Here is a 23,632-nt window from a genome sequence, read left to right on the forward strand (position 1 = left end):
GTCATATATTTACTAATTTATTTCCATTATTGTGTCAAAAATGTCCGAAATTAAATTTTTCCTCCGTGTTATGCTTAGCCGCGAGCCGTAGGTAACCTACTTGTTAAAAATACTACGTACAAATACTTTTTAAACGTACCTATTTAAATAATTAAATAAAAAGTTAACTTTAATAATAATATTATATTGTACAATATAAATATAAAAAACAATGTTTCAAATACTTTAAATTACATAGCTACTTGACTGAGCAAGAGATTTCCAAGACCGTAATTCATTTAGGTAAGTTTTTTTAGCACCTAAATAAATATATTTTTTAAATCTGTGCATATAAATCCCCATATAATCTAGCATATATAACTTAACTTGGCCTTTTTTATAGTATTTTGAACTCTAAAACACAAAACCAATGAATAAAATATATTTTAAACATATTTTTTGTACTTCTACAACAAGGCTTAAACAGTTAAACGTACGCTGGTAGCTACATTTTTGCTAATATATATAGTCACGATAAGTGCATATAAGTGTACATTACTTAGTCATCCGTCGTCAGCGGGGAAAAACGGCGGCCGAAAGAAAAAACAATATCATACTCGTTTTGTTCGAAATATACACCTATTCATATGTACGGGTATCTATTAAATACGTATATACCAGTACATTACGATAATAATATTATAATTATTGTTTGTCGGAAGTGCGACGGACTCGGAAGCGGCCGCTGTGCGTCGGTCACCTGGTGTCACGCGGGCACGGCGAAAAACAAAAGCGACGGCGTGTTCAGGTACCGCGACACCCGAGTGGCAGACGCGCGGGTGGAGAGAGACATTGCGAGTGAGCGAGTGGGTGAGTGAGTGACGGAGAAACTACGGGACAGAATCGCGTGCACATAATATTATTATTATTATTACTATTATATTAGAGGGGCGAACGTGTATTTCCAACACAGTCCGATGAACACCGACTTGTGTTTTTTACAGTCACCTCTTAGTGACGGGTGCGAACGGTCCGTTGTTGTGAGTAGAGGCGTATACCGTTGTCGCGCGTTGTTCGCGTCCGTGTGTGGGAAAAACAACATTTTGAATAAAAAATATCACCGGACGAGTTTTGTTTTTATATCGTTTCGTTAATACAATAGTGTCCGTTGTGTATTTTACATTCGAACGACCAACGACCGCAGAACGCAAAGCGGCCAGGTTTAACCGTGTGAATATTAATGCACCGCGAACGGAGAGTGATCATTTAGGAGACTTGACCCGAGATCATCAGGTCAGTAGATTAATTACTATACCGTGTATACAGGTATATTTACAACAAAATAAGCACGTAATACAACAGTGATACTAGCACTTGACGACACTTTCTGTTTAACGAAATTCAATGTATAAGAATCATATCCAAATTAGAAACATATTATTTTATGTAGTTCGATTAAACAAATTTCTCCATATACGATTTTTTTTTTTTTTTGTCCACGAAATTCATATAACAAGGCGATTTCACTGTACTTACTCATAAACGGATGAAGCCTACTTGAGTTCATATTTTTCTTATAACGCATGCTGGGTATAATATCATATATATATATATATATATATATATATACTCGTACATAATAAACGGTGCGCGACCAACACTGTTTTAATGGCTGCATCGAATAGTATGATATATAATACATTATGTTTAACTAACCTCAAAATAGTCAGTAGGCATCTTTATCTGTCAGGTATAACAAACATATTTAGTTTCATTTTTCTAACACCTAGTATAATGGTATCCCACAAGTGTTTTAATAGTGTATTAATAAGGTAACTATAGTATACAAACGCGTCGTTGTTTAGTATCTACGGTTGTCAGGTTTAGTGATGTCAATAGGACGCGCGCATCTTGATGACTCATGCCCCTTACATTTTCATTATTTTATGTATTTTTGACTTAAATGAATTGGTTGTTATAAAGATCTTAAGAAAATATCAGTTGATCAACACTATATGGATATGTACGAGACAAACTCTGAAATTAAGGCTCAATAGCGTGACCGAAGTTGCACTAAGACAACGAGTCAAAAAGTTTAATTTTTTTTTTTTTAATTTAGAAATATCACGAGGGTGAATTTTATAACTAATTTTAGCACTTTCAAGACGTATTTTCCACTTACGCAGTTGCGCTTATATAGTACTCACAGTGTTATATGATGTATACACTATTTCACCGTCCAAGTTACACACCGTACACCCAATAAATACATTCCCATAGAAAACTACAGCATGGTAAACTCGACGGAAAAATGTAATACGGTCGAGTCGCGATAACTCGAAGTTGAAGGGAGATAAAAATTCGCTTTAAGATATGTATTATTCGAGATATCTAACTCGAATTTATATTAATTTATATAATTTATATATTTCTAGGGGAATAAAAAAATATTGGAGTAGTCACATTTTTCGAGTTATCGAGGTTCGAGTTATTGCGACGCGACTGTGATACCTAACATAATCGTCCAGTTTAATACTGCAGCAGTGGTCAGTGTTTAGTGTTTACACTACTGCGACGAGTCTTCAAATGTACCTAAATAGATGAGAGTAAGAGATTAATGTTTGGTCGTTTGTATGCATTTCGGTTTTTAATGATCACCAGAGAAAATTAAATTTTAATTAATCATTTTAAAGATGAATCTCCAAAACCATAGTCCATAAACGTCATAGTTACGTACATAAAATATATAATGATGCTGTAGCATATAAACGCAAGCACTAGAAAATAATATATCATGGCAAAATATTATTTGTGTGACAATATATACAGTGGAAAGTCTCTCGTGAGTCGTGATTGTTTAAACGTTTAAACTATACATTCAAAATATGACAAAAATATTGAAATATATGACGCGATGATAACTGATGTACTACATATTTTTCTACACAATAATATATGAATATGTTGTGCAAAAACATTTCGATTTAAAAGAAAAAAAATCCATTTCGAGCGCACATATCTCTAACGTGTGTTTAATACATATGTTTTTTTTAATTTTAATTGGATATTTAAAATATATTCAGCACATATAGTGAATACATATTATTGTAATACGTGATATCAAATGAATGCAAATTCATCGTGAAAAATTAGTTCCAACTCAAATGTTCACAATATATTTCTAAAATGAATAAAAACGACGACGGTGTTATAACTATTATATAGAGCTACTTTTATTTTATGATTTGGCGCGACGATTATTTTATACACGTGTTAAATGTACACACATAATATATTCTAATTTATTTTCTTTTATTATTATCTACACGACATAAATTGTATTACATGTTTATTGTTGTTAAGTTTGATTTTTAAACGTAGTTTTACTAAAAAAAAACATTGCCAAAAAAATAACACGTCGACCGCTCTTCTGTAGAACAAAGTATAATATTGTTATTTATATTATACTATAGGTGTAACGTGTATTGTATTAATACAGTAACTAGTACTACTGTTTTTTAGCATCTTCAGGTTTAGTAGTAGAATTATGTACATTACACGGTGATCACGTCATTTTTTTATTCTAGATTATTTATAATACGCACAATTTATTATATTGAATGAGGTTAATATAAATAATAATTTAATGATTTTCGAACAGCAATTATCCTACCATTATAGTATACCATCTGACATTTAGATTTTAGATTAAGAATGATTATTATTATATACAATAGTATAGGTAACAAAGATAATGACAATAATTTCAAAAAATCTCTGTGACCTTTATATGAAAATAGAATTGGAAAAAATTAATATATAAAACATACGAATACAAGCGAGACAAAAGTTGAAAATAAAGGTATTCAAAAACTAACTTTTTTGAAAGTGTATGTCATATACTCATATATTATGACGACTTATTTCGATTTCTTAGACAAACTAAAAGAATAAACTTACTCGAGCGTTATTTTGAGTTCGAATTTTAGGAAAAATATGATACAATATTCGTTGAAAAGAAATACTTATTTAAATCGTTCGCGTATCTTATAATAATAGAAATGTCATCACGGTATAAATGAAAACATATTAGGGGCTATGTATAATTTAAATATACCTATACTTCTTGTATGAAACGGCATCATTGTGTCAACTTTATAGTATAATATTGATATATATCTATACCATCAGTAGGTATTATACTATAGTATTATGTTGCATTGATAATACACTAATATTAATGAAAAAGCGTTACGAAGGCTCACAGATACGGTTTGACACGTGGTCGTGGTACTTATACAGTTATACATAAAATTATGCAGTTGTATATACAGCGCGTATAAATATACAATGATAAACCTATATTATAATGTAGGTTGCAGTGACATATAATATGCAAGATTTTATTTAGGATAGGAGAATTTCTATAAAAAATTGATTGTTTAATACTCCACAGTTGGTAAAATTTTTAATTAAAAAAAAAAAAAAAAAATAGACAGCTAAAAATGTCTACTAGTATATAAGTACCTATATAATTATATATTATATTTGATAATTATTTGCCCAAAATGTCAAAATCCGAATATATTTTATATTATACAGAGTGTAATAGGACTATTTAACAAATATAGTAACATTTGTAATAGAAATTTGTCAAATAGTCTTGTTACACTTTATATATATTTATATATCATCATAAGTCAACATGTGGTTGTCATATTATTATAAATCATACCTTAATATGCCATTTGTCGATAATACATTATACATATGATTCACCAAACAAATTTCCAGTGTTCCATCCACTTTGTTCTTCAATAATGGAGTCAACTAAAATCTGTGTTTTGAAATTTTTAAATATTGTTAAAACCATATTTTCAAGTTCTAGAAAAATGTTGTACTACTTATAAGGAGTGTCCTATGAAGATTCAAATTTTTGTTTTTTAAATAACAATCCCTATATATTGTACTATAAATAGTATAAATCATTTAAATTATTTAATGAATTATTTTATTGAAAAATGTTAACGTATTAAAACAAAAATTCGAACGAGTAATTTTTGAGCTATTTAACTTTTTGTACTGAGGCTATTGTAATTTTAAAACATTAGTAATTTATATTAATCTATCAACATTTATTATTATTATTTATAAAACAACTCATACAACTCAATTTAATACCGGATATAGTATAATAAATACTATATCCGGTATTAAATTTATTTTATACTTTTGTAAAATCATTTTTAGGAACTATTATCTTTAATTTAAACATTTAAGTAACTCAAAAACTACTCGTTTGTAGTACGGACGTAGGTACTTCAAAATCTTAAAAAAATTAAACACTAAAATACTAAATAAATATCAGAAAATAAGAAGGTTCTTGTTTAAAAAACTGAAGTTTATATCGTTGCAGGACACTTCTAATAGTACAAAAGTCTCAACAATTTGGAAACATGGAATTTAAGTATATTTAAGAATTCTTAAAATAATAATTTGAATAAATGCATCGCTAAATGAAAAATAGAGGACGAGCACGTCCCTAACACTTGCCTAGAATAATCTGTTGATATTAGATAATATAATGTCTGCACAATTATTATTACATATCGTGTATTAATGTATTATTATTATCATTACAGACGATCAGAGTGAATCTAGACAAGGTGAACTGCATTACAAACCATGAGCACGAGATTCCATAAGTAAGTACACAGCTATACTTGGTGTTATATTGTCTGTGGCTAAATATATGACCCGCTTGTCTTTATAAATCGTGCGCAGAATGCGATAATAATATGATTAGATGATGGAAGTGTGAGAGAATAGTTTTTTTTTTTAATGATTATTATATCTGCCAAAAATAATTTAATCATAATATTAGCTGATAATAATTACATTTCAAATTCAATTGTATTAGTATATAAGATACATAATATAATGCAGACATTTGATAAATTTTAGATATCAGGCCACTTTATTGAGTCTTATGTATACTTTTATCATAGTTTTCAGACCAAATTTTGGTTTGGAAATTTTTGGAATGTGTATATTTTATTGAAAATTCAAAAAGATTCGACCAATTATTATCTTTGTGTGTTTTGAAATATGTAGGTGATATATGTACAGTATATGTATAATGTATTTTAAACAGTGAAAAGTTCTTGATTTTTTTATAAATCTTCTTAAATACATTTTGTTTCAATTATTTAGTACAAATATATAATTCGGTGACCGTTCTATTATAATACTAGGCACTCAATATTTACATTAAATTTATATTAAACGAGTCGTGAACTTAACGACAGAAATAATATAATGATTATTTCTTAATTTTGGTAACATCTACATGTACATTTATAATATTATCGAACCTGAAAGTTCAATAACTTACAGCTGGTTAGATATAAATTAACGGTTTTGAATGTTTTCAATTCAATTAATATTATCATAAGATGTAGGCGCGAATGCTTTCTCTGTACACACTATACATAATATTATAATACTGTAAGTACAGTGATATTCTTAACAAGGCGTATACCACACACGAATCAATAAAATTAAATAAATATGACTATATAGATAGATGTAATATAATTATACATTGTTATACTTGTCGAACTCTCTTCATTGTAACCTCGTGCGCGTGTGCGTATGTGCAGTATATATATATATATATTATACATTGTTCAGTAACATCATTAAAATAAATTTAAAATAAATCAATACCACACAGCGTCTTGATTTTTTTCCGACAAATTTCTACTGACCGAGTTCCATTGTACGCGACGAGACAATAATAATAATATATGACATTATACGTTTGCGTTTAAGGGTACCGCGGGAATCGAATCAAAAATAGAAATCCAAAACGTCTTAACATTACAACATATACATATATATGAATCGGTACAGAGGAGTGAACGAACGATGACGAATACTTACGATTTACTCGTAGTTATAACATTTATAACTCGTTGAGTTTATAAAGAATGATTTTTTTTAAATTTAAACTTGTGATTGTTATTATATTATACAAAATGAATAATAACAAAAAAAAAAAAAAATGTTGCATATTCGTTCGTATGGAATGAATGAATTAATTGTTAGCACCCGTTTCAATAGTCATGCCGAATATTCTGCAGTGTTCTCATCTGGATCATTTCTAAACGCAATAAATCAACCCGTTTAAGGTGGGACGTCCGTCAAGTCTTTAAATGCACTCAAGGACTTGGTGTATTATATAATTATAAGTCGTGGGTAACAATCAGCGCGTGTTGTATTCAAAGTTAAATTTCGATTTGTGTATGTATGACCAAATTTCAACGAGCATTTTGATATATTACGTGTACTAGCTGCTCTTTACCTGTTCTTGTATAGCCATATCATTCTATCATATTCTCAGTAGAAACGCTATGTTATTGACGAACATAATGTTAAAGTATAAATTATAGTAACCAATACAAAACGAATACGAAACTCGACAATTGCATAAATTAAAGTAAAGATCCGTATTGCCGAAGTGTAATTTATTATCATGCATATCAAAATTACAAGTAAATAACAAATAAAATAGTATTTATAGGTATGTAGAATTAAAATAATGATAACATAATTTCTATTGTGAAAAAGCAATACTTTAAACTAACACAAAGCGACGCGTATATTTACATAAATATTTTCCACGCTGTATGCGATTATTTTTTTATAATGAAGAGTCGTACACCTATGCGCATAATGCTGATAATAATGTTATATTATATTATTATATTAAACTCGTTAAGTTTTCCAGATTTTAATTATTATTTTACACTTTCCCCGAGCGCAATTATTTTCACTTTTCCCATTAAATATGAATTCGCATCGGCTACGATTGCATTTAATTTAAGATGGCACCTATGGGTATCTTATAGTTCTTATACGGTATTATTTATACAGCGGATAGGTATACATGGTCAAGGTAGATCATTTAACCGCTAAAATAACAACTCGCATCGTGTTTTTCTATTCAAGCTGAGTTGACTCGATTTCTTCTAATTGCTTAACATTTCGTATCAAAAATTATCTTTGTTAATCAAATAGAAAATTAAGAATTTCACTACTTTATATGCTTATAGAAGTCATTTTTAATTTAGCGTTTTTAATTAATTAGCTTTACTATCGGTGTTATTAAATACCAGTTTAGTATTTGCTGTATAGGTGCTTAAAACCATGCCATTACAGAGGTAATTTTTAATTTAGAAGACTCGACCAAAATACAAAATGAACTTTATTTTTACATTTTCAATTTACGTGAATGTTAATTATACAGTGAAACTTAATGTTTATATTTTATTTAGTCTGTCTACTGAGCATTTTTTAGAAGGGCCTTCTGCTATAGTAACTTCAGGATATTGACATAAAGCCATCATCTTTGCGTCATTTAATATATGTTTAACATGAATTCATTACTCAAATTGTTGTTTTTTATTATCAGTTATCACCAATTTATTGATTTTCATATATTATATTATCTATATGTAGACATTAATTTTTATTAAATAACGGTAATTTACAAATTACACATTTCTTTTCCAATTCGATTCTAGTATTTCTGTATACATTTCTCGTTATAAATGCGCATATTAGAAACTGTATCGAATACAGTACACACGTTTATAGAGTAGGTATAATGTAATAATAATAAATAATAATATATTCATTTAAGTGCTCAAATTACCGATATTATGCACATGACGTTTTTTTGTGCACTATTATAACTACTATTATACACTTTCTTTAAAAATGAACAGTAATACGTTTTCATAAATTTACAATAAAATTTTGTTTTGCTTTACGTCATTGACAACTTTAAGTCTTAATAAACTACTTACTTAATTTAATGATTATTGAGACTAACTGTATTGTATTTTGTACATAGGCCTAATATATACCTAATATATTTTTCGTCGTGTACAATAATATAATCGTCAGGTAGGTTACCAACAAAATCATCTTCAACTATATTTTTACATATTATCGTAACGTAATACTAATAATAATTGCAAAGTACGCGCGTGGATAATAATTATAATATAATAATATAGTTACGTCCAGTGTCCAATGTAGGTAATAGTATTGTTATTTCAGAGGTCAAACGGCAAATACCTAATTTACTACGTTAAAATCGCGCGGCAAGGACTTCTGAGTATCTTTTGTGGGCTTATATTCTATACCTTAACTGTTTGCAGGTACTTAACAATTAACGTTAAAAACAATGTACGCGGTAGTTTGCGGATTCGTTAATAATCGTATAGCCTTCGCGGCGGAGGGTCCTCAGCCCGATATTAAATTTATGTATAATGGTGTACGTAATAATAGCCGCTATTTGTACGCGTATATTCCACATAATATTATAACAACGTCACAATACTTCCGAAATATATATTTTTATATGCGTATTTAATATGATTATCTACCTTCGCGCAGTGCAATGCCCTACTCGACTCAGTGATTTAATACAATTCCCGGCACATCATCACCGCAACCACGTGTATACGTATAATAAATACAATACGGACGTACGTGAAGTAGAACTATCGACGAGTGTATGTATGTATGTATTATTAAGTATTTTCGAAACGAGATCGAATCTAATGCGGCGAAAAAACACAGGACGTCACGACGAAATATTGTTATTTTTATCTTCGCGAGAGTACTGTGCGATTGAAAATATTTTTTCGAATTATTCCAACGGAAATCTATTTATTGAAGTGGAAATGGTGATTGGATAACGTTATGCATGCAATAAATTATAGCAGCGTGTTTCGTGTAACAATACGCGTGCGTGTTATTAAACTCGACGAATGAAACGAACAACGTTCGTTTCTAATTACCTATATAGTATATAGAATAAAAAATAAAAAACTGATTTACTAGAATATGTTATATAAATTATAACTAATAACCTATAAGTATCTTATAACTTTAAAATGAGTGTAGTGCTGAAAAATTCCATGTAATATATTAGTATTTTAATAAAATTTGTTTTCTTTTTAAATAAGTTTAATTTTTACGAACATTTGTCATTCCATTTATAAAAGTATAATTTTCCAAAAGCTTATAAGGAATCGAGTATATTATTAAAGCTAAAACTTATGTACTATATTATTACTAATTAATTAATAATGATAAATTTATCATCAATAGGTATTTGTATTAAAAAAATTCAATGTTTCACGTTTTTGTGAAATATTTCAGACTCGAAACAATAATTTGACCATTTTATGAAATAGTAATCATTTATTTTACACGACAGAAAATATAAAAAAAAATCGTCAAAATGACACGCCTTTATCATGACATTAATGTTTAAATCAAATTTGACACCATGAGGTAATGCGATGTTTTCATGATTTTATGACAATTCTCTTTGTTGAATACTATTTACTTTTGAAATAGTAAGTTTCAAGATTTTTCATAGGTGAAATATAAAAAATAAATATGTGTTATTCACTTTTTTATACGTTTGACTATGCAGATACGAAATACATTATACGCGTATACACAATACACAAATACTTATACTTATATTTTAGAAATCAGGATAAATCAAGTTGATCTTAAAAGAAAACATGTCTATAGTGTATTAAAAACATAAATACTATTTAATAATTAATTTCATATTACTCTAACTGCAGATCATCAAATCGTCAAAAAATTAAAATTAACGACGTGAAATTTGTGAAAAATTACACCTTTTGTGTAGAAGTTGGTTTCTTTAATCACCATAGACACTATGACATGTATAATTATTCTTATTAGAACTAATAGTTAAATGTACTTTTTAATTTCAAAGGTATATATAAAATTCTTGTACAAGTATTCTATTACATTTTAGATACAAAAAGTATCTAGGTTTATTAAAGAGAAAAACACCATAATATTGTATATTAGTATAATTAATTAAAAAATTATTTAGTTTATCAGTTTATGTAGACAGTATAGAGCTCACAAACTACCTATTAAAGAAACACAAGTATACATTATGTGTAAAATAAAGAATAATTTTTAAAATGTGTGTAATAAAGAGTTATATCGTATACTATTAACAATATTATAAAATAGGAATAAGGTAAATTACATAAAAGGCCAAAAACGACCTAAATAAATAATACAAAATGTCAATTCAATGCAAACATTTTTAAATTAAAGTTTTAAAATTGAATTCATCATTATGTAATGTAATCAAACGTCGTGCTAGGAAAACTATGTCTTACAATAAGACAAAAACGTATTTTATTATTTCTATACTTCAAATTCACAGCCCCAATAACTATGTTCTGTGACGTAGAATGCGTTCCGTTAAAACAGCTGCAGTGACGTGATATTTTTTTTTTCTATCCGTCGCGCGGCGTGTAGGTATTGTACTATATATGGACATTATATTACGATTTAGTGAAACTGCAGTTTGACATGTTGGAAATATCGCCGCATTGATACATATTTGATGTATACCCACAACATTATATTTGAATGCACGAGACGATAAACCAAATAAACGTCCCGACTATACATGAAACGTCTGCGTGTATAAGACTCTTCGATTGAACACGAACCTAAATCAACAATAGACATTCCGGTGCAAGATGTGCCAAAGTCGCATTACAAAACAACTGCTTTCTAATAGCTACGAGATTAGGGGCACGCCGCGCCAATGCCGCCGACGCCTTAGCCACCGATTGTCTTTCCTTTCACCGGGTCAAAAATCGGCGGTCCCGACGTATATAATACGGCCTGTCATCGGTAAATGTATTGTTGCGCAATCCAAAACTATCGTTTACATATTTGATACTATTAAACCGCATCAGTTTTAACGTTTATAAATGAAAATACACGGTAACATTATAATATGCGGTGTTATTATATTGTTTAACATTACCCAAGTGATTTTTGTTGTTTGTTCTAGAGCGGCTCAAGACGGTTTCGTAAACCTACTGAAAGAGGCGACTAAAAGAGATTGTAATGCTAAAGACGACGACGGGATGACGCCGACGCTTTGGGCGGCTTACAAAGGGCACCTGGAAGCGCTGAGGATACTTGTCGGCCGAGGGTAAGGATGACATAATGCGATTATGTTGTTATTTTTGTCAAACGCGTTTATTATACTATCAACGGTTTGTCAAGGAAATCAATCGATTGTATAACGATCGGTGGGAAAGCGTGACATTCAGGTCCCAGGACTAATTGGTCTTATAATATGATGGTATACAAGGTGATTTTTTTTTTTTTTTATCATGAATCACTCATTATTTCCAAAACTATTAACGTTTTTGAAAATATTTCTTTCGGTATATTTTACAGACGAAATAAAGCATTTAAAAAAAATAATTTTTACCTTCTTAAACGACAACATACATTTTTAATTTTGAAGCAGGATATTCTTTGAAATATTTCGGTACTCGAAATGATAACGAGTGGTTTTTGAATTATAACTTACAAGATAATTTAAAGTTTTGGTGATTGGAGTGTAGTAGAGTGGTATAGGGATACCCCGCAAAATGTTGACCTATTACTCCATTCACATAAGCTTTAAATACTTATTATTTATTACTCAAAACTACATGTCCAGATTTTGGTTTTTACTTATCAAAATATCCCAAATAATATTCTATTTCAGAATACGAAATAAAAAATGTATGTTGTCGTTCAAAAAAAAAAAAAAATACAAAATTTAAAAAAAATTAATTAATTAAATTACATTTTTAAAATTTTGTTTTATTCCAACTGTAAATTATGTAATACAAATATTTTTAAAAAGGTTAATAGTTTTGGAAATAATCAGTGGTTAATGATAAAAAAAATCACCTTGTATATGGGTGTTATAGGTTCGGTTTCAGTGAAATAAAAACAATAATAACGACGTAATAGAACAAAAAAAGACTAGTCACCAGTAAAACTAACGTTTAACGAATTTATCTTTACAAGTGACTTCCTATAGTGTAACTATTGTAATTATTATGTATAATTACTTTATATAAAAACTAATAAGAACCGAATAAGCGTGTTATTTTAACAAAGAGCATAAATGAGTTTTTTTTTTTAAAATACTCTATTTACGTAAAAAAAGACAAAAATACATAATAAATTATATTAATCCTAATATATCATTTCTGGTATTCAATTACGTTTTAAACCGTATCCAATATCTACTTAAACAGGATTAATTTAAGTCTACACGAAGACTGACCTTAAATTCTATTAATAATTAGTATTCACTAATTGCAAATAAAAATCCTAATATCTTAATATGTTATGTCTCAATTCGTGCTTAACTAAGTTCGGTGTCTCACGAATTATAAACTTGTACAGTATTAATAAATGACGTGCTACTATTTTGACTGAATAACATGGTATGTTTTAGTGGTGATCCAGAGAAATGTAATTATCATCTTGGACAAAACGCATTACATTTGGCTGCGTCTAAAGGCCATTTGAGTTGTGTGACTTTTCTAGTCGGTTTTGATGTCAACTTGTGGGCTTTAGACTTAGACTTTCTCACAGCAATGCAGCTAGCAGCCATACACGGTAAATCGCAAGTACTCCAATACTTGGATAAAGCGGCCGCATCTCAAATAATGCAGAACAAGTAAAATGACTTTAAACATAAAAATGGTACAATTTATTGTGGTTATTGACTTTACAACATTATCGTGGTATTTTTAAGGAAAAAAGTTGAATCTAAAAAAGAAAAAGCTCAGAAAGACGCAGAACGTAACCAAAAAAAGTACGAGGATCGGACGAAAAAAGAAAGAGAAAAAGAGAAAAAGCAAATTCGAAGGGTGGAAAAAGAATACTTGGGTGGAAACAAAGCAGATTCGGAAACTGCTATACCTACAGTCAGATCAATTCCTCTGTCGTAAGCATTCTAAGCAACAACATTTAAAATTATTCGATTACACGTCGATTTCAAAATACAATCACCCGTTTTAAACGAAGAGTTAATCAATGTGTATGAAATACGACACACTTTTATAATGATAAAAAAACAAGAGAACATTTTTTTCTTATTTTGTAAATACGTAGCTTTGAAACGGTATCTCTCGCCACAAATCAAATTCTCGGTATAAACGTTACATTATAACGAGATTATATTTATTTTGATATAGTTTGCGTAAATCTTCATCAGACCTGTCCTGTAAATCCTTCACAGAGATCGTCGGATCTGGTACCGTGAAAAAACCGTTTGTTAGCTCGGGCGGTGTAAAAAAGATATTGGACAGGAAACTGAAGGCGGCAGCGGCAGCAGTGGATGCGCACAACAAAACCAACAAATCAACGTTCAGATCGATAAAAGAAGTGAGTATAATGTTATGAGTGTGCTTCGCGTGTTCTTATTAATTAATTCTACGAGAGGTGCTTTTACCGGATGACACCAGTTTTGGGATTTAACGGGGGTGCATAACACCGAGGCCTCAGTTCGATGGCCTGGATTTTCTGACTTTGTAATGAAATAAATTATTATCAATATTGAATGATAGTCGGGAAAAAAATAATTTTAACAAATTATTCGCACTCGTTTAAAATTTTATTATCCCTATTTGTTTGTAATTTGATTTAAAGGAAGAGCATTAATGCATTATCCGTGAAGGTACCAAAATTATAATTAAAACGTTTTCTTTTTTTAAATCTATCTCGATTTCTATCGATGACCAAACGATATATAATTGGTACATTATATAATATGTCAATACGTGTGTAAATTTATGAATAGAAATTATTATTTTTATAAGAGAGAACTCCAATATTATTAGTTGCACCTCAGCCTTCTGATAGTAAAATCCGGCACTGGATGATTCTATTGCAATATTGGAATTTCACATTCTTTACCGTACAAGGTATAAATATGTTTATAGTTCTGTAGCTACTCAAACGTTTTCCTAAAACAATAGATTTTTTTGTTACTAATTTAACAAATCATAAATTATAAAATTATAACATATTGTAACTTCGGACAGTAGGCTTAATCCATATAAACGTAAGTAATATTATTATTATTATTATTAAAATACGCAAATCAAAATATGAAAATATATTTTACAGTACGACGGTAGACAATATCTTACCGAAAATTCCGTCGTCGTCGTCGTCGTCGTTGCGCAAACATAATGTTATTTTATTATTATATACATTGTTATTGTTACGTAAACGATCCACAGGTCGAGGATAGCACGAGTGTACGAACCATAACGTCAAATGGAGATTCACAAATTATTTATGTCAATTCGTACGAGAACGAGAACGGAGGTAAATACAATAAAATGATATCAACATGACAACATCATAATAACAGTATGTAATGCGTGTTACCATATAATAATTCATAGTAAAAACTCATCACAAAACGGTTTTACGAATACATGACCGCGATCGTGGCTACGCAGGGGATTTTACATTGCGTACAGTCGACACATTACGCGATTAAATCTATTGTAAAATCGTATTGAGCGTTGTGCTGCCGCTTGTGCTTAACGCATTTTATGAAGAGAATAATAATTTCGCGTTTTTTAGTAATGCGTAAAAACTGGGAGAATATCAAAGTCACAGTATACCCACGTGATTTTTTTTATTTTATACAATTTTTTTTTATCATATGTATATACAGTTGGAAGTGTATTTTAAATTTAAATATTATATGTTATTATATTAAACAGTATCGGTCTCAGTCAATTATAGGCACTTTCGGAACAATTTCGTCTATTATTATATTTTTAATATATAATATTATCAAATGAAAATTAAAACAAAAAAGTGTAATTGAATTTCAAATAAAGCATGAATAATTTTTTTTTTTATATTTTTAATAATTTTTCAAAATTAACTATAATTCCACATTTTAACAGAACACATTACCTACATATTATTTTGACTATGAAATAAAAAAAAAAAATCATCATACTTTTTAATTTAGTTACAATTTTCTTAGTACAAACAAAAAATACGTTTCATAAAAAGTAATGATAAACACGAAAACAATGATTAGCAGAAAAAGAATTACTGTTTACCCTGAAATAGTCAATGTCATTTTAAAGATAAATACATTTCTTTCTTTCAACTAATATTCTCCACCGTTGTTTTATAAACAATCTTTATGGGAGTCAGAGAAATATTATGCAAAACTCTGTTCGAACTGACTACTGTATTATAGCGTATTATGAAAAGAGTTCTACGGAGAAGAAAATTTGTCGATCGACCATATACACTGCACTGTACAATAGGTCGTTATCTTGACATCCCGTAACAACCGAAAATATTTTTGATTCTCCGGTCTATTACAAAACGACAATAGAAAACGATAAATGAGCGTGTCTAAGTGATGAGCCTGTACAGAAGAATTTCCAATAGTCTTCAACTATAGACTAAATAGATTTTAGGTCAAGACATAGTATATTATTGTTATTATTATTAAAATTTATATATTGTTTAACTGTGTCAACATTGTAAGTCACATACACATTGCTATGGCTGTAAAGAAACTCCAGTTTCTCCCCGTGTGTCTGTGGCCACAAATAAATAACTATAATATTATAATTACCGTATCTCGTACTAAGTCGTTTAACGTTTAACATTAATAATGTTTGACGTTTTTAAGGGAAAAGAGGCAGGATTTCGGATGTGTTCGAGTTACACCGCACCATTTCACAACCGAACTTCATCATGGATCTACAGCAGAACGACGACGCCAATAAAGTGCATTGGCACGATCAAGGTAGCATGTTCGATCGACCGGGTTTCGGAAGCGTCGCGTTCAGACAAAAGTAATTTGCTCGCACACATATTATTACACACACACACACACACACACACCTACACGTAAATATTTTAATATTATAATACACAATATGTAATAGGCAACTACTCGTATCGACATTATATTATTATGGAGCTACATAACCGATAACACATAATAACCGTGTAATTTTCGTGCGGCATGTTCAATGCGAGAAAGAAAAGAAAGAAAATAATATACCGTTTCAGAGAGTAATTTTAATCAAACGACGCGTGTATCCATGTCACTGCAGCTACAGGTCTTTTTATAACTTAATATCATATTTTTTTTTTCAAAGGAAAAACATACAAAACTCAGTCTGTAAAAACCAACCAAGCGTCGTATTTTATTTCATAATATCTAACGTTAACGGTTTAATTTGTTCATTACCATAAATTATTCCTCGACTTGAGTAGCTTATGTGAAATGACTCAAAATTCGAGCGTTGAACACTTTATCACGATTGCGCGATCAATTACGACTATTATCCTTATATATTACATTATGCATATTGCTTTTCGATGGCTTACCGCAGTTATTACATCATATAACATGCATACACATAATAATATAATATAATGGTTATTGAGCTTTAAAACCAGTTTTCGTAAAAACCAAAATCAAACTTGTACTCGAGGTCAGTGGCGCGACCAAGGGGAGCCATGGATTCTCCTCCCTTCCGCACGAGAGTGTTATTTCAATATATTCATACTGTTATAGTGATAGAATTTATTCCTCAATAATGTAAATTGTAATAGGTAATACTATTTAATGACAATCTAATATATTATGCGCAAAATAAACATCCTATGAACTCTAGATGTATAGTGATCGATATATCGGGACATTACACTACGCTTATCGTGACACGTAAGATTACTTACGCAAAAAGTTACAAACGCAACACATTATAGTACCCTATAAATATTAAATTACTTTTTAAATAAAAAAACATAGCTACATGCTAAGTACATTAGTCCTGCAACCGTGAGAATAACTAGTATTACTATCGATGAAGTGGCTGTGACACGGTCGGGATTAATACATAGTCAGCGTAGAACTGGGACAGTCTTCTGAATAATACCGTAGATGCTCTATTCAGTCCATTCGTAACTATACAGGCCCTAGTTGCAGTGGCGTGTTATGGTTGCATGATATTATTAATAAATATTATATAGCCTATTGTTCTAATATTGAGTACAGTTCTGCTGGTCGGTAATATTGTGCGCCCGCCGGGATTTGTGTTTCAATATTGCTCAATGTTATAATAAAGCATCCAGTTTACGAGTACACCATAAACTAATATTTGAATAATATACTTTAATAACTTGTTAACTGTAGTTTGGGCTTATTACAATTTCTAATTGAACTAAAGTTAAATAGATGTGTAGGGGCACGGAAACTAAATACTTACCCTCTCCTCCACTCACCCGCCATACACGCACACGCACAAATAAATATTTTAAAGGATATCCGCCTATGTATATACTACTGTTGCAGTGTGTAGCTGCATAATACTTCCTAATAATTATATATCTAATACATTTTCAGCGTGACCACAATTCCAGTACCAGACGTGTCTAGGGCGACTATTGAAGACGAGGCGTGCAGTATCGGCAGCGCTGGAAGTCTGGTGAAGCGGAACCAACCGAGCAACACTATGTCCTGGGACGAATTCCAAAACAGCGACGGTAACATTAAATCCAATACGTCCATCGTCGTTTATATTACCGTGAATAATAATTATTATCGTTACGCGGAGAAAATACATCAAATATATTATAGTGTCGAAAAAATAATAACGTTGCGCTGTACACGACTCGTTTTAAAACCACTGCGCAGACTTCGGAATCGTAAACCGGGACCTATGGTTAATATTCAACAAAGGTGTTTTTTTTATATTATTAATAATAAATCCAAACGTTAATCCAGATCGAATCATACAGGTGCTCACTCGCCGTAGAATTATACCATAGTGTACCGGCTTTGAACATATTATAGACGTATATCGTGTATAAGTGGATAAACCTATAGGCCCCCGCAGCGTTGTAGTAAGATTGTATAATATAATATTTCGGAATACACGCAGGAATTAATATGTAAACTTAATACAAAAATATCATGATAATTAATTGTGGATTATTTAATTGCAATTCACTTTGCTCAAACCTCCACAGATCCCAGACGGTGTATAATAATGTCGTAAATAATTCCCTTTCTAATTTAGAAAAATATATATACAGCGCGTCGATGATACCGAAGCCCGGAGGTAAAATAATTTTCATAAATTATACAATATCGTCAATATCATCACGCGAGCAACAGATTCCGAAATGCACATTTCTTAGCACAATACCCATATTTAAAATTAAAATTAAAATTTTGTAATTTATTTAAAAATACAAAAACTAAATTTAAGTCCGTAGACTTGCAAGTATTCATGTTAAATTCTACGGATATTTGTCTTTTAAACTTGGCCATAACTTGATCTAAAAAAGAAAAAAGTGGATATGTAGATATGAGTCAAGTGTACCTCGTCATTTTGAGTAGGTCACTACAATAGATGTGTTATAGAGTTATATTTAAAATATTCAATAACAAATTCATAATTAAATACATTATATGTATTAAAAGCATTTTTGAATGTTAAAATATAAAATCTTTTGCTTTTTTGTTGGTAATTTTTAATAGGTTAAATCGTATATTATTACAATGTAGAATACATATGAAACATAAAAAATATTTTTGTAGTTCCAGAAGTGAATAGGTACAAATTTCAAAAGTATAAATTCCTATAAAGACGTTAAAATGTCTTTAGTATTATTTATAACTTTACCGCAAACCACATTTTGAATGTTTATATACAAATATAATAGTACCCAGGACGATTTTTTTAAAAATTAAATGAAAAGTTGTATTATACTATTATTCGTATTACTGACTATATGAATAAATATTTATTATAAAAAAGGTAATAAATAATAACCTTTGTCTGTGCATCTATTATTCCACTCGGATATACATTTTAAAAAGAAAAAACAATTGGTTTCTTATAAAAATTGTAACTCATTAATCCATTGAATTTAATCAAATGACAAAATAAGCTCTTATCAATTTTGAAGTATTATCTGAGTTTAGGTACATCCTAATAACTCCACACGGATAGAATATTATTTAGTCTGTAGTACAGACAGCGCAATATAATAAATTATTGTACAGTAATAATATGCGAAAATTGAATAAATCTTCTGTTCCGATTCTTATCATAGTCTACCGCGAAACCTTCATTCGGCTTAGTATTGCAGTGAACTTATAATTGTCTTTCGTTTTAGAGGAAAACATCGCGCTGAACGGGCGCAGTACAAAGTGGTCGGCCGTGCACAAGTTCTTGGTGTCGGCAGGCGTCGGCGAGTACGTCAACAAGTTTGTGGAGCAACAGGTGGACCTGGAAGCACTGTTCATGCTCGATGACCGAGATTTGGTCTTGCTCGGTCTGCCGCTGGGCCCCAGGAAGAAGCTGCTTGGCGCAATCGAAGAGCGGGTGAGGAGACGCTGTACCCACGAAAACATTGGCGCCTGTACAACAATAGTGGACACGATGGGTCCTGCAAAATCGTTGAACAAGTGTTAAATAATTTTGTATAAAAAAAACCCAAATTACTGTATCGCGGGTATTTGTCGAGTTAGATAGGTGCAATGTGCAAGGCTGTGATTTTAACGCACCAACCAAAAAGACGCTTTAAAAAAATGACACAAATTCGTTCTGAAAATAAATAATTTGAAAAAAGTTATTTTAAATAACAACGCGTATTCGTTCAGAATATACGCTATTATTCTCATTTATGTACAAATCATAATTCAAAAATAATTGTTGTTTTGTATTTAAAGATAGCAATGTAAGAATTTAAGAATTTTTTTTTCTATCAGTATTCATAATATTATTACTGACAAGTTATTTAAAAATAATTTGTCTTCGGATGTAGCATTTTATATTATAACATCAGAATCGAAATGTACAAAAAAATATATACAAATACTAAAATATATAAAGTACAATATGATATAAAATTAATAAAATTACGTATTAGTATTTGGTACAAAGAGTACAAGATAATTTATCTTAGTATTATGCTAGCTGTAATAAATAAGACAAATTTCAATAAAATTCAATTTCTTCCACGAAAAAAACACACAAGTGCATTAAAATTCATAAATCTGGACATAAGACTGATCGACATTTAAAAAAAAAATTATAATAAAACAATGTAACCTGATGAAATTTAACCTTTTCAGATTGTATACAAAAGATCTAAAAAGTAAAATGTAAGTTTGATCTTATTGTATATTATCAATATTGCATATTGGACGAATATTACTCGTGGTATTTTCAAGTACAACTTTTTTTCGTCTAATCGACATAATACGAACTACATTTATGAACATTTTAATGTTTGAGAAACGATATTTATAGATATTACATTCGGTTAAAAACTAAAACTAAATATTAAACAAAATGAGACGTAATAAACTCTCGATTGAACACCCGCGATAGGTACGGTAATTATAAACTATTAACAATATATTATGATATATAATATAATCTTATATAGGTACTAAATTGTTTACGTTATTTGTATGATAACTAAGTATTAAATCGGTACGCGTTTGTTTATTATTTCTTGAACTATTGTTTTATTCTGCTTTTGGTTTGGACTTGTACCTAATTATGTATTAATTCGTAGTGATTTGTGTTATTTTATATTTTTTATAAGTATTACGTATTTACGTTTATCTCTACTGTTACTAAAATAATATCTTAAAACTTATTATAATAAGATTTATATAATATGATAAAATCGTATAATATTTAAATTGGCAATGAAAATAATAATAATTTTTATTCAGTAAAGCTACCTATGTTTGTGATTACGTAATTTACCAATATAATTAAGTATTAGCATCGCATTACTAGTTAGATTTTATAGGTAGGTACTAGGACCGACACTGCTGTTGAGATTCGTAAAATACGTAAGACAAATTTAAGCTATATTATAAGTATTTATTATATTTAAATAGATGTACTTGTGACTAATAAACCAATGTATATAATGAATTAAATGGACTAAAACTAGTTGTGCGAGTATTATTTTGTACACATACTGATTGAAGATACTCTAAAAATTGTTCAAAATATTTTCAAAATTTTGTCATGTATAGAAAAATCTTCTTAAGCCACAGAGTATAACCTGTAGATGTGTTTTCCGCTCATGCTACGATGATACCAATAAATATACCTATATCCTAAATACTTGCTATAACATAATTTACAGTATGTATTTTACAAACAAAAACCATATTATTTTTTAATTTGTACGTTGTACGTTGTATAGCAAAATACTCCTAACACCAGTATCATTTCGAAAGCGTTTAATTGTTATGTAATGACATTTTATGATATTTTGTAAAAATTTAAAAAAAGGAACTTTAATTTTTCGGATCTGCGCTTATTCGAAAAATAAATAAATGTTCACAGATTATCACACACGAATGAAAAATTTTTGGAAGGAAAAAATAGAGAGATACTCTATTACACTAATAAATTAATAATAATTGAACTACGACTAAATTAAAAATACGTACTTTTTAAGAAATAAACTCATTAAAAAAACTCCCACATTCTTTTCATCAGCAGCATTTGACCATATGTGGATGTATCCAAGAGATGTGATTAAATAAATTATCAAACCACTTTCGCACTTCATAGTGGTTAAATAAAGCACGGAGAAAAATTATAAACACCAATTTTCGAAACATCACAATATTGATGTATAGTATAAAATATTTTTAATTTTGTAACAAACAAAATATACGACATTTAATGAACAATGTCCACCAACACAATCGACTATTGTCTAATGATTGACATCCATAGTATGGCTTAAAAAATATACCCAATAATTTATAAAGCCAATTATTTTTAAACATCTATAGTTGAAATTTAATTATGTACACAAATTGAAATTATCCAACTTGTTCTAGAAAATCGAAACTTGCGACAAACGATCATTGTTTACATACATTTTCAATTCATCTTTTATTTATCTGCTAACATTTAAATTTCTTGAAATAGTTTATTCAGTCGATCAAAATGCCACGGGTTAATTAATAACCCAAAGAAAAACTCTACTGATTCACCTATGTTGAATATGAGCGATCAGAGAAAGAAATTAGGGTAACATATTAAGGACACAAATTACCATTATAATGATTTATTTAATATATTATATATTATGCACACATTTATTTATTTTTAACGTGTATTTTATAATCAATGACATGCCACAATAATAACACTGAACTGATATAACCATAGCCCGTACTGTATATTACAATAATATATTGTATAATATTCAGTATAAATTAAGGGTAATTAAATTATTTGCAATAAATTTATAAATATACTTAATGTAACACGTTATATGGCATTAATTATCTTGTTACTTATAAATTAAAAATTTATTATGATATTATTATATTATATAAAGAATATTATTAAATTATTTTTAAATACGTTGTATATTTATCATAATTCATAATAGTAACACGGCGTTCTGGATAGATCATTTAGCTACACCACCGTTATATTTGCATTTTTTTTTCAGTTTGATTGTTATAAACCGACAAAATGAAAATATAACGTTCAGATCTTTTTGGGTTTTTCTTACGAACTAATAAAATACATTAATTCCTCTAAAATATTAAATTTGACAAATTTCGTGAGAATTATTAATTCTATAAAAAGTATATTTTTAAAATTATAATTTTATTACATTTTTTCGAAATTTA

General features: G+C 29.4%; 1 protein-coding gene across 1 annotated transcript; it reads left to right on the top strand.

Annotated features, from left to right (window-relative positions):
- The first annotated feature begins 1,003 nt into the window (after positions 1-1,003).
- Positions 1,004-21,919, top strand: LOC113551519 (Usher syndrome type-1G protein homolog). The gene is made up of 10 exons (XM_026953799.1): positions 1,004-1,272; positions 5,622-5,684; positions 11,927-12,070; positions 13,382-13,606; positions 13,685-13,876; positions 14,127-14,316; positions 15,177-15,264; positions 16,610-16,775; positions 18,338-18,477; positions 20,119-21,919. The coding sequence occupies exons 2-10, from the start codon at positions 5,665-5,667 to the stop codon at positions 20,415-20,417; spliced, it is 1,464 nt and encodes a 487-aa protein (XP_026809600.1). The 5' UTR covers positions 1,004-1,272; positions 5,622-5,664; the 3' UTR covers positions 20,418-21,919.
- The last annotated feature ends 1,713 nt before the right edge of the window (positions 21,920-23,632 follow it).

The sequence above is a fragment of the Rhopalosiphum maidis genome, chromosome 2, assembly GCF_003676215.2.
Source record: "Rhopalosiphum maidis isolate BTI-1 chromosome 2, ASM367621v3, whole genome shotgun sequence".
Lineage (NCBI taxonomy): Eukaryota > Metazoa > Arthropoda > Insecta > Hemiptera > Aphididae > Rhopalosiphum > Rhopalosiphum maidis.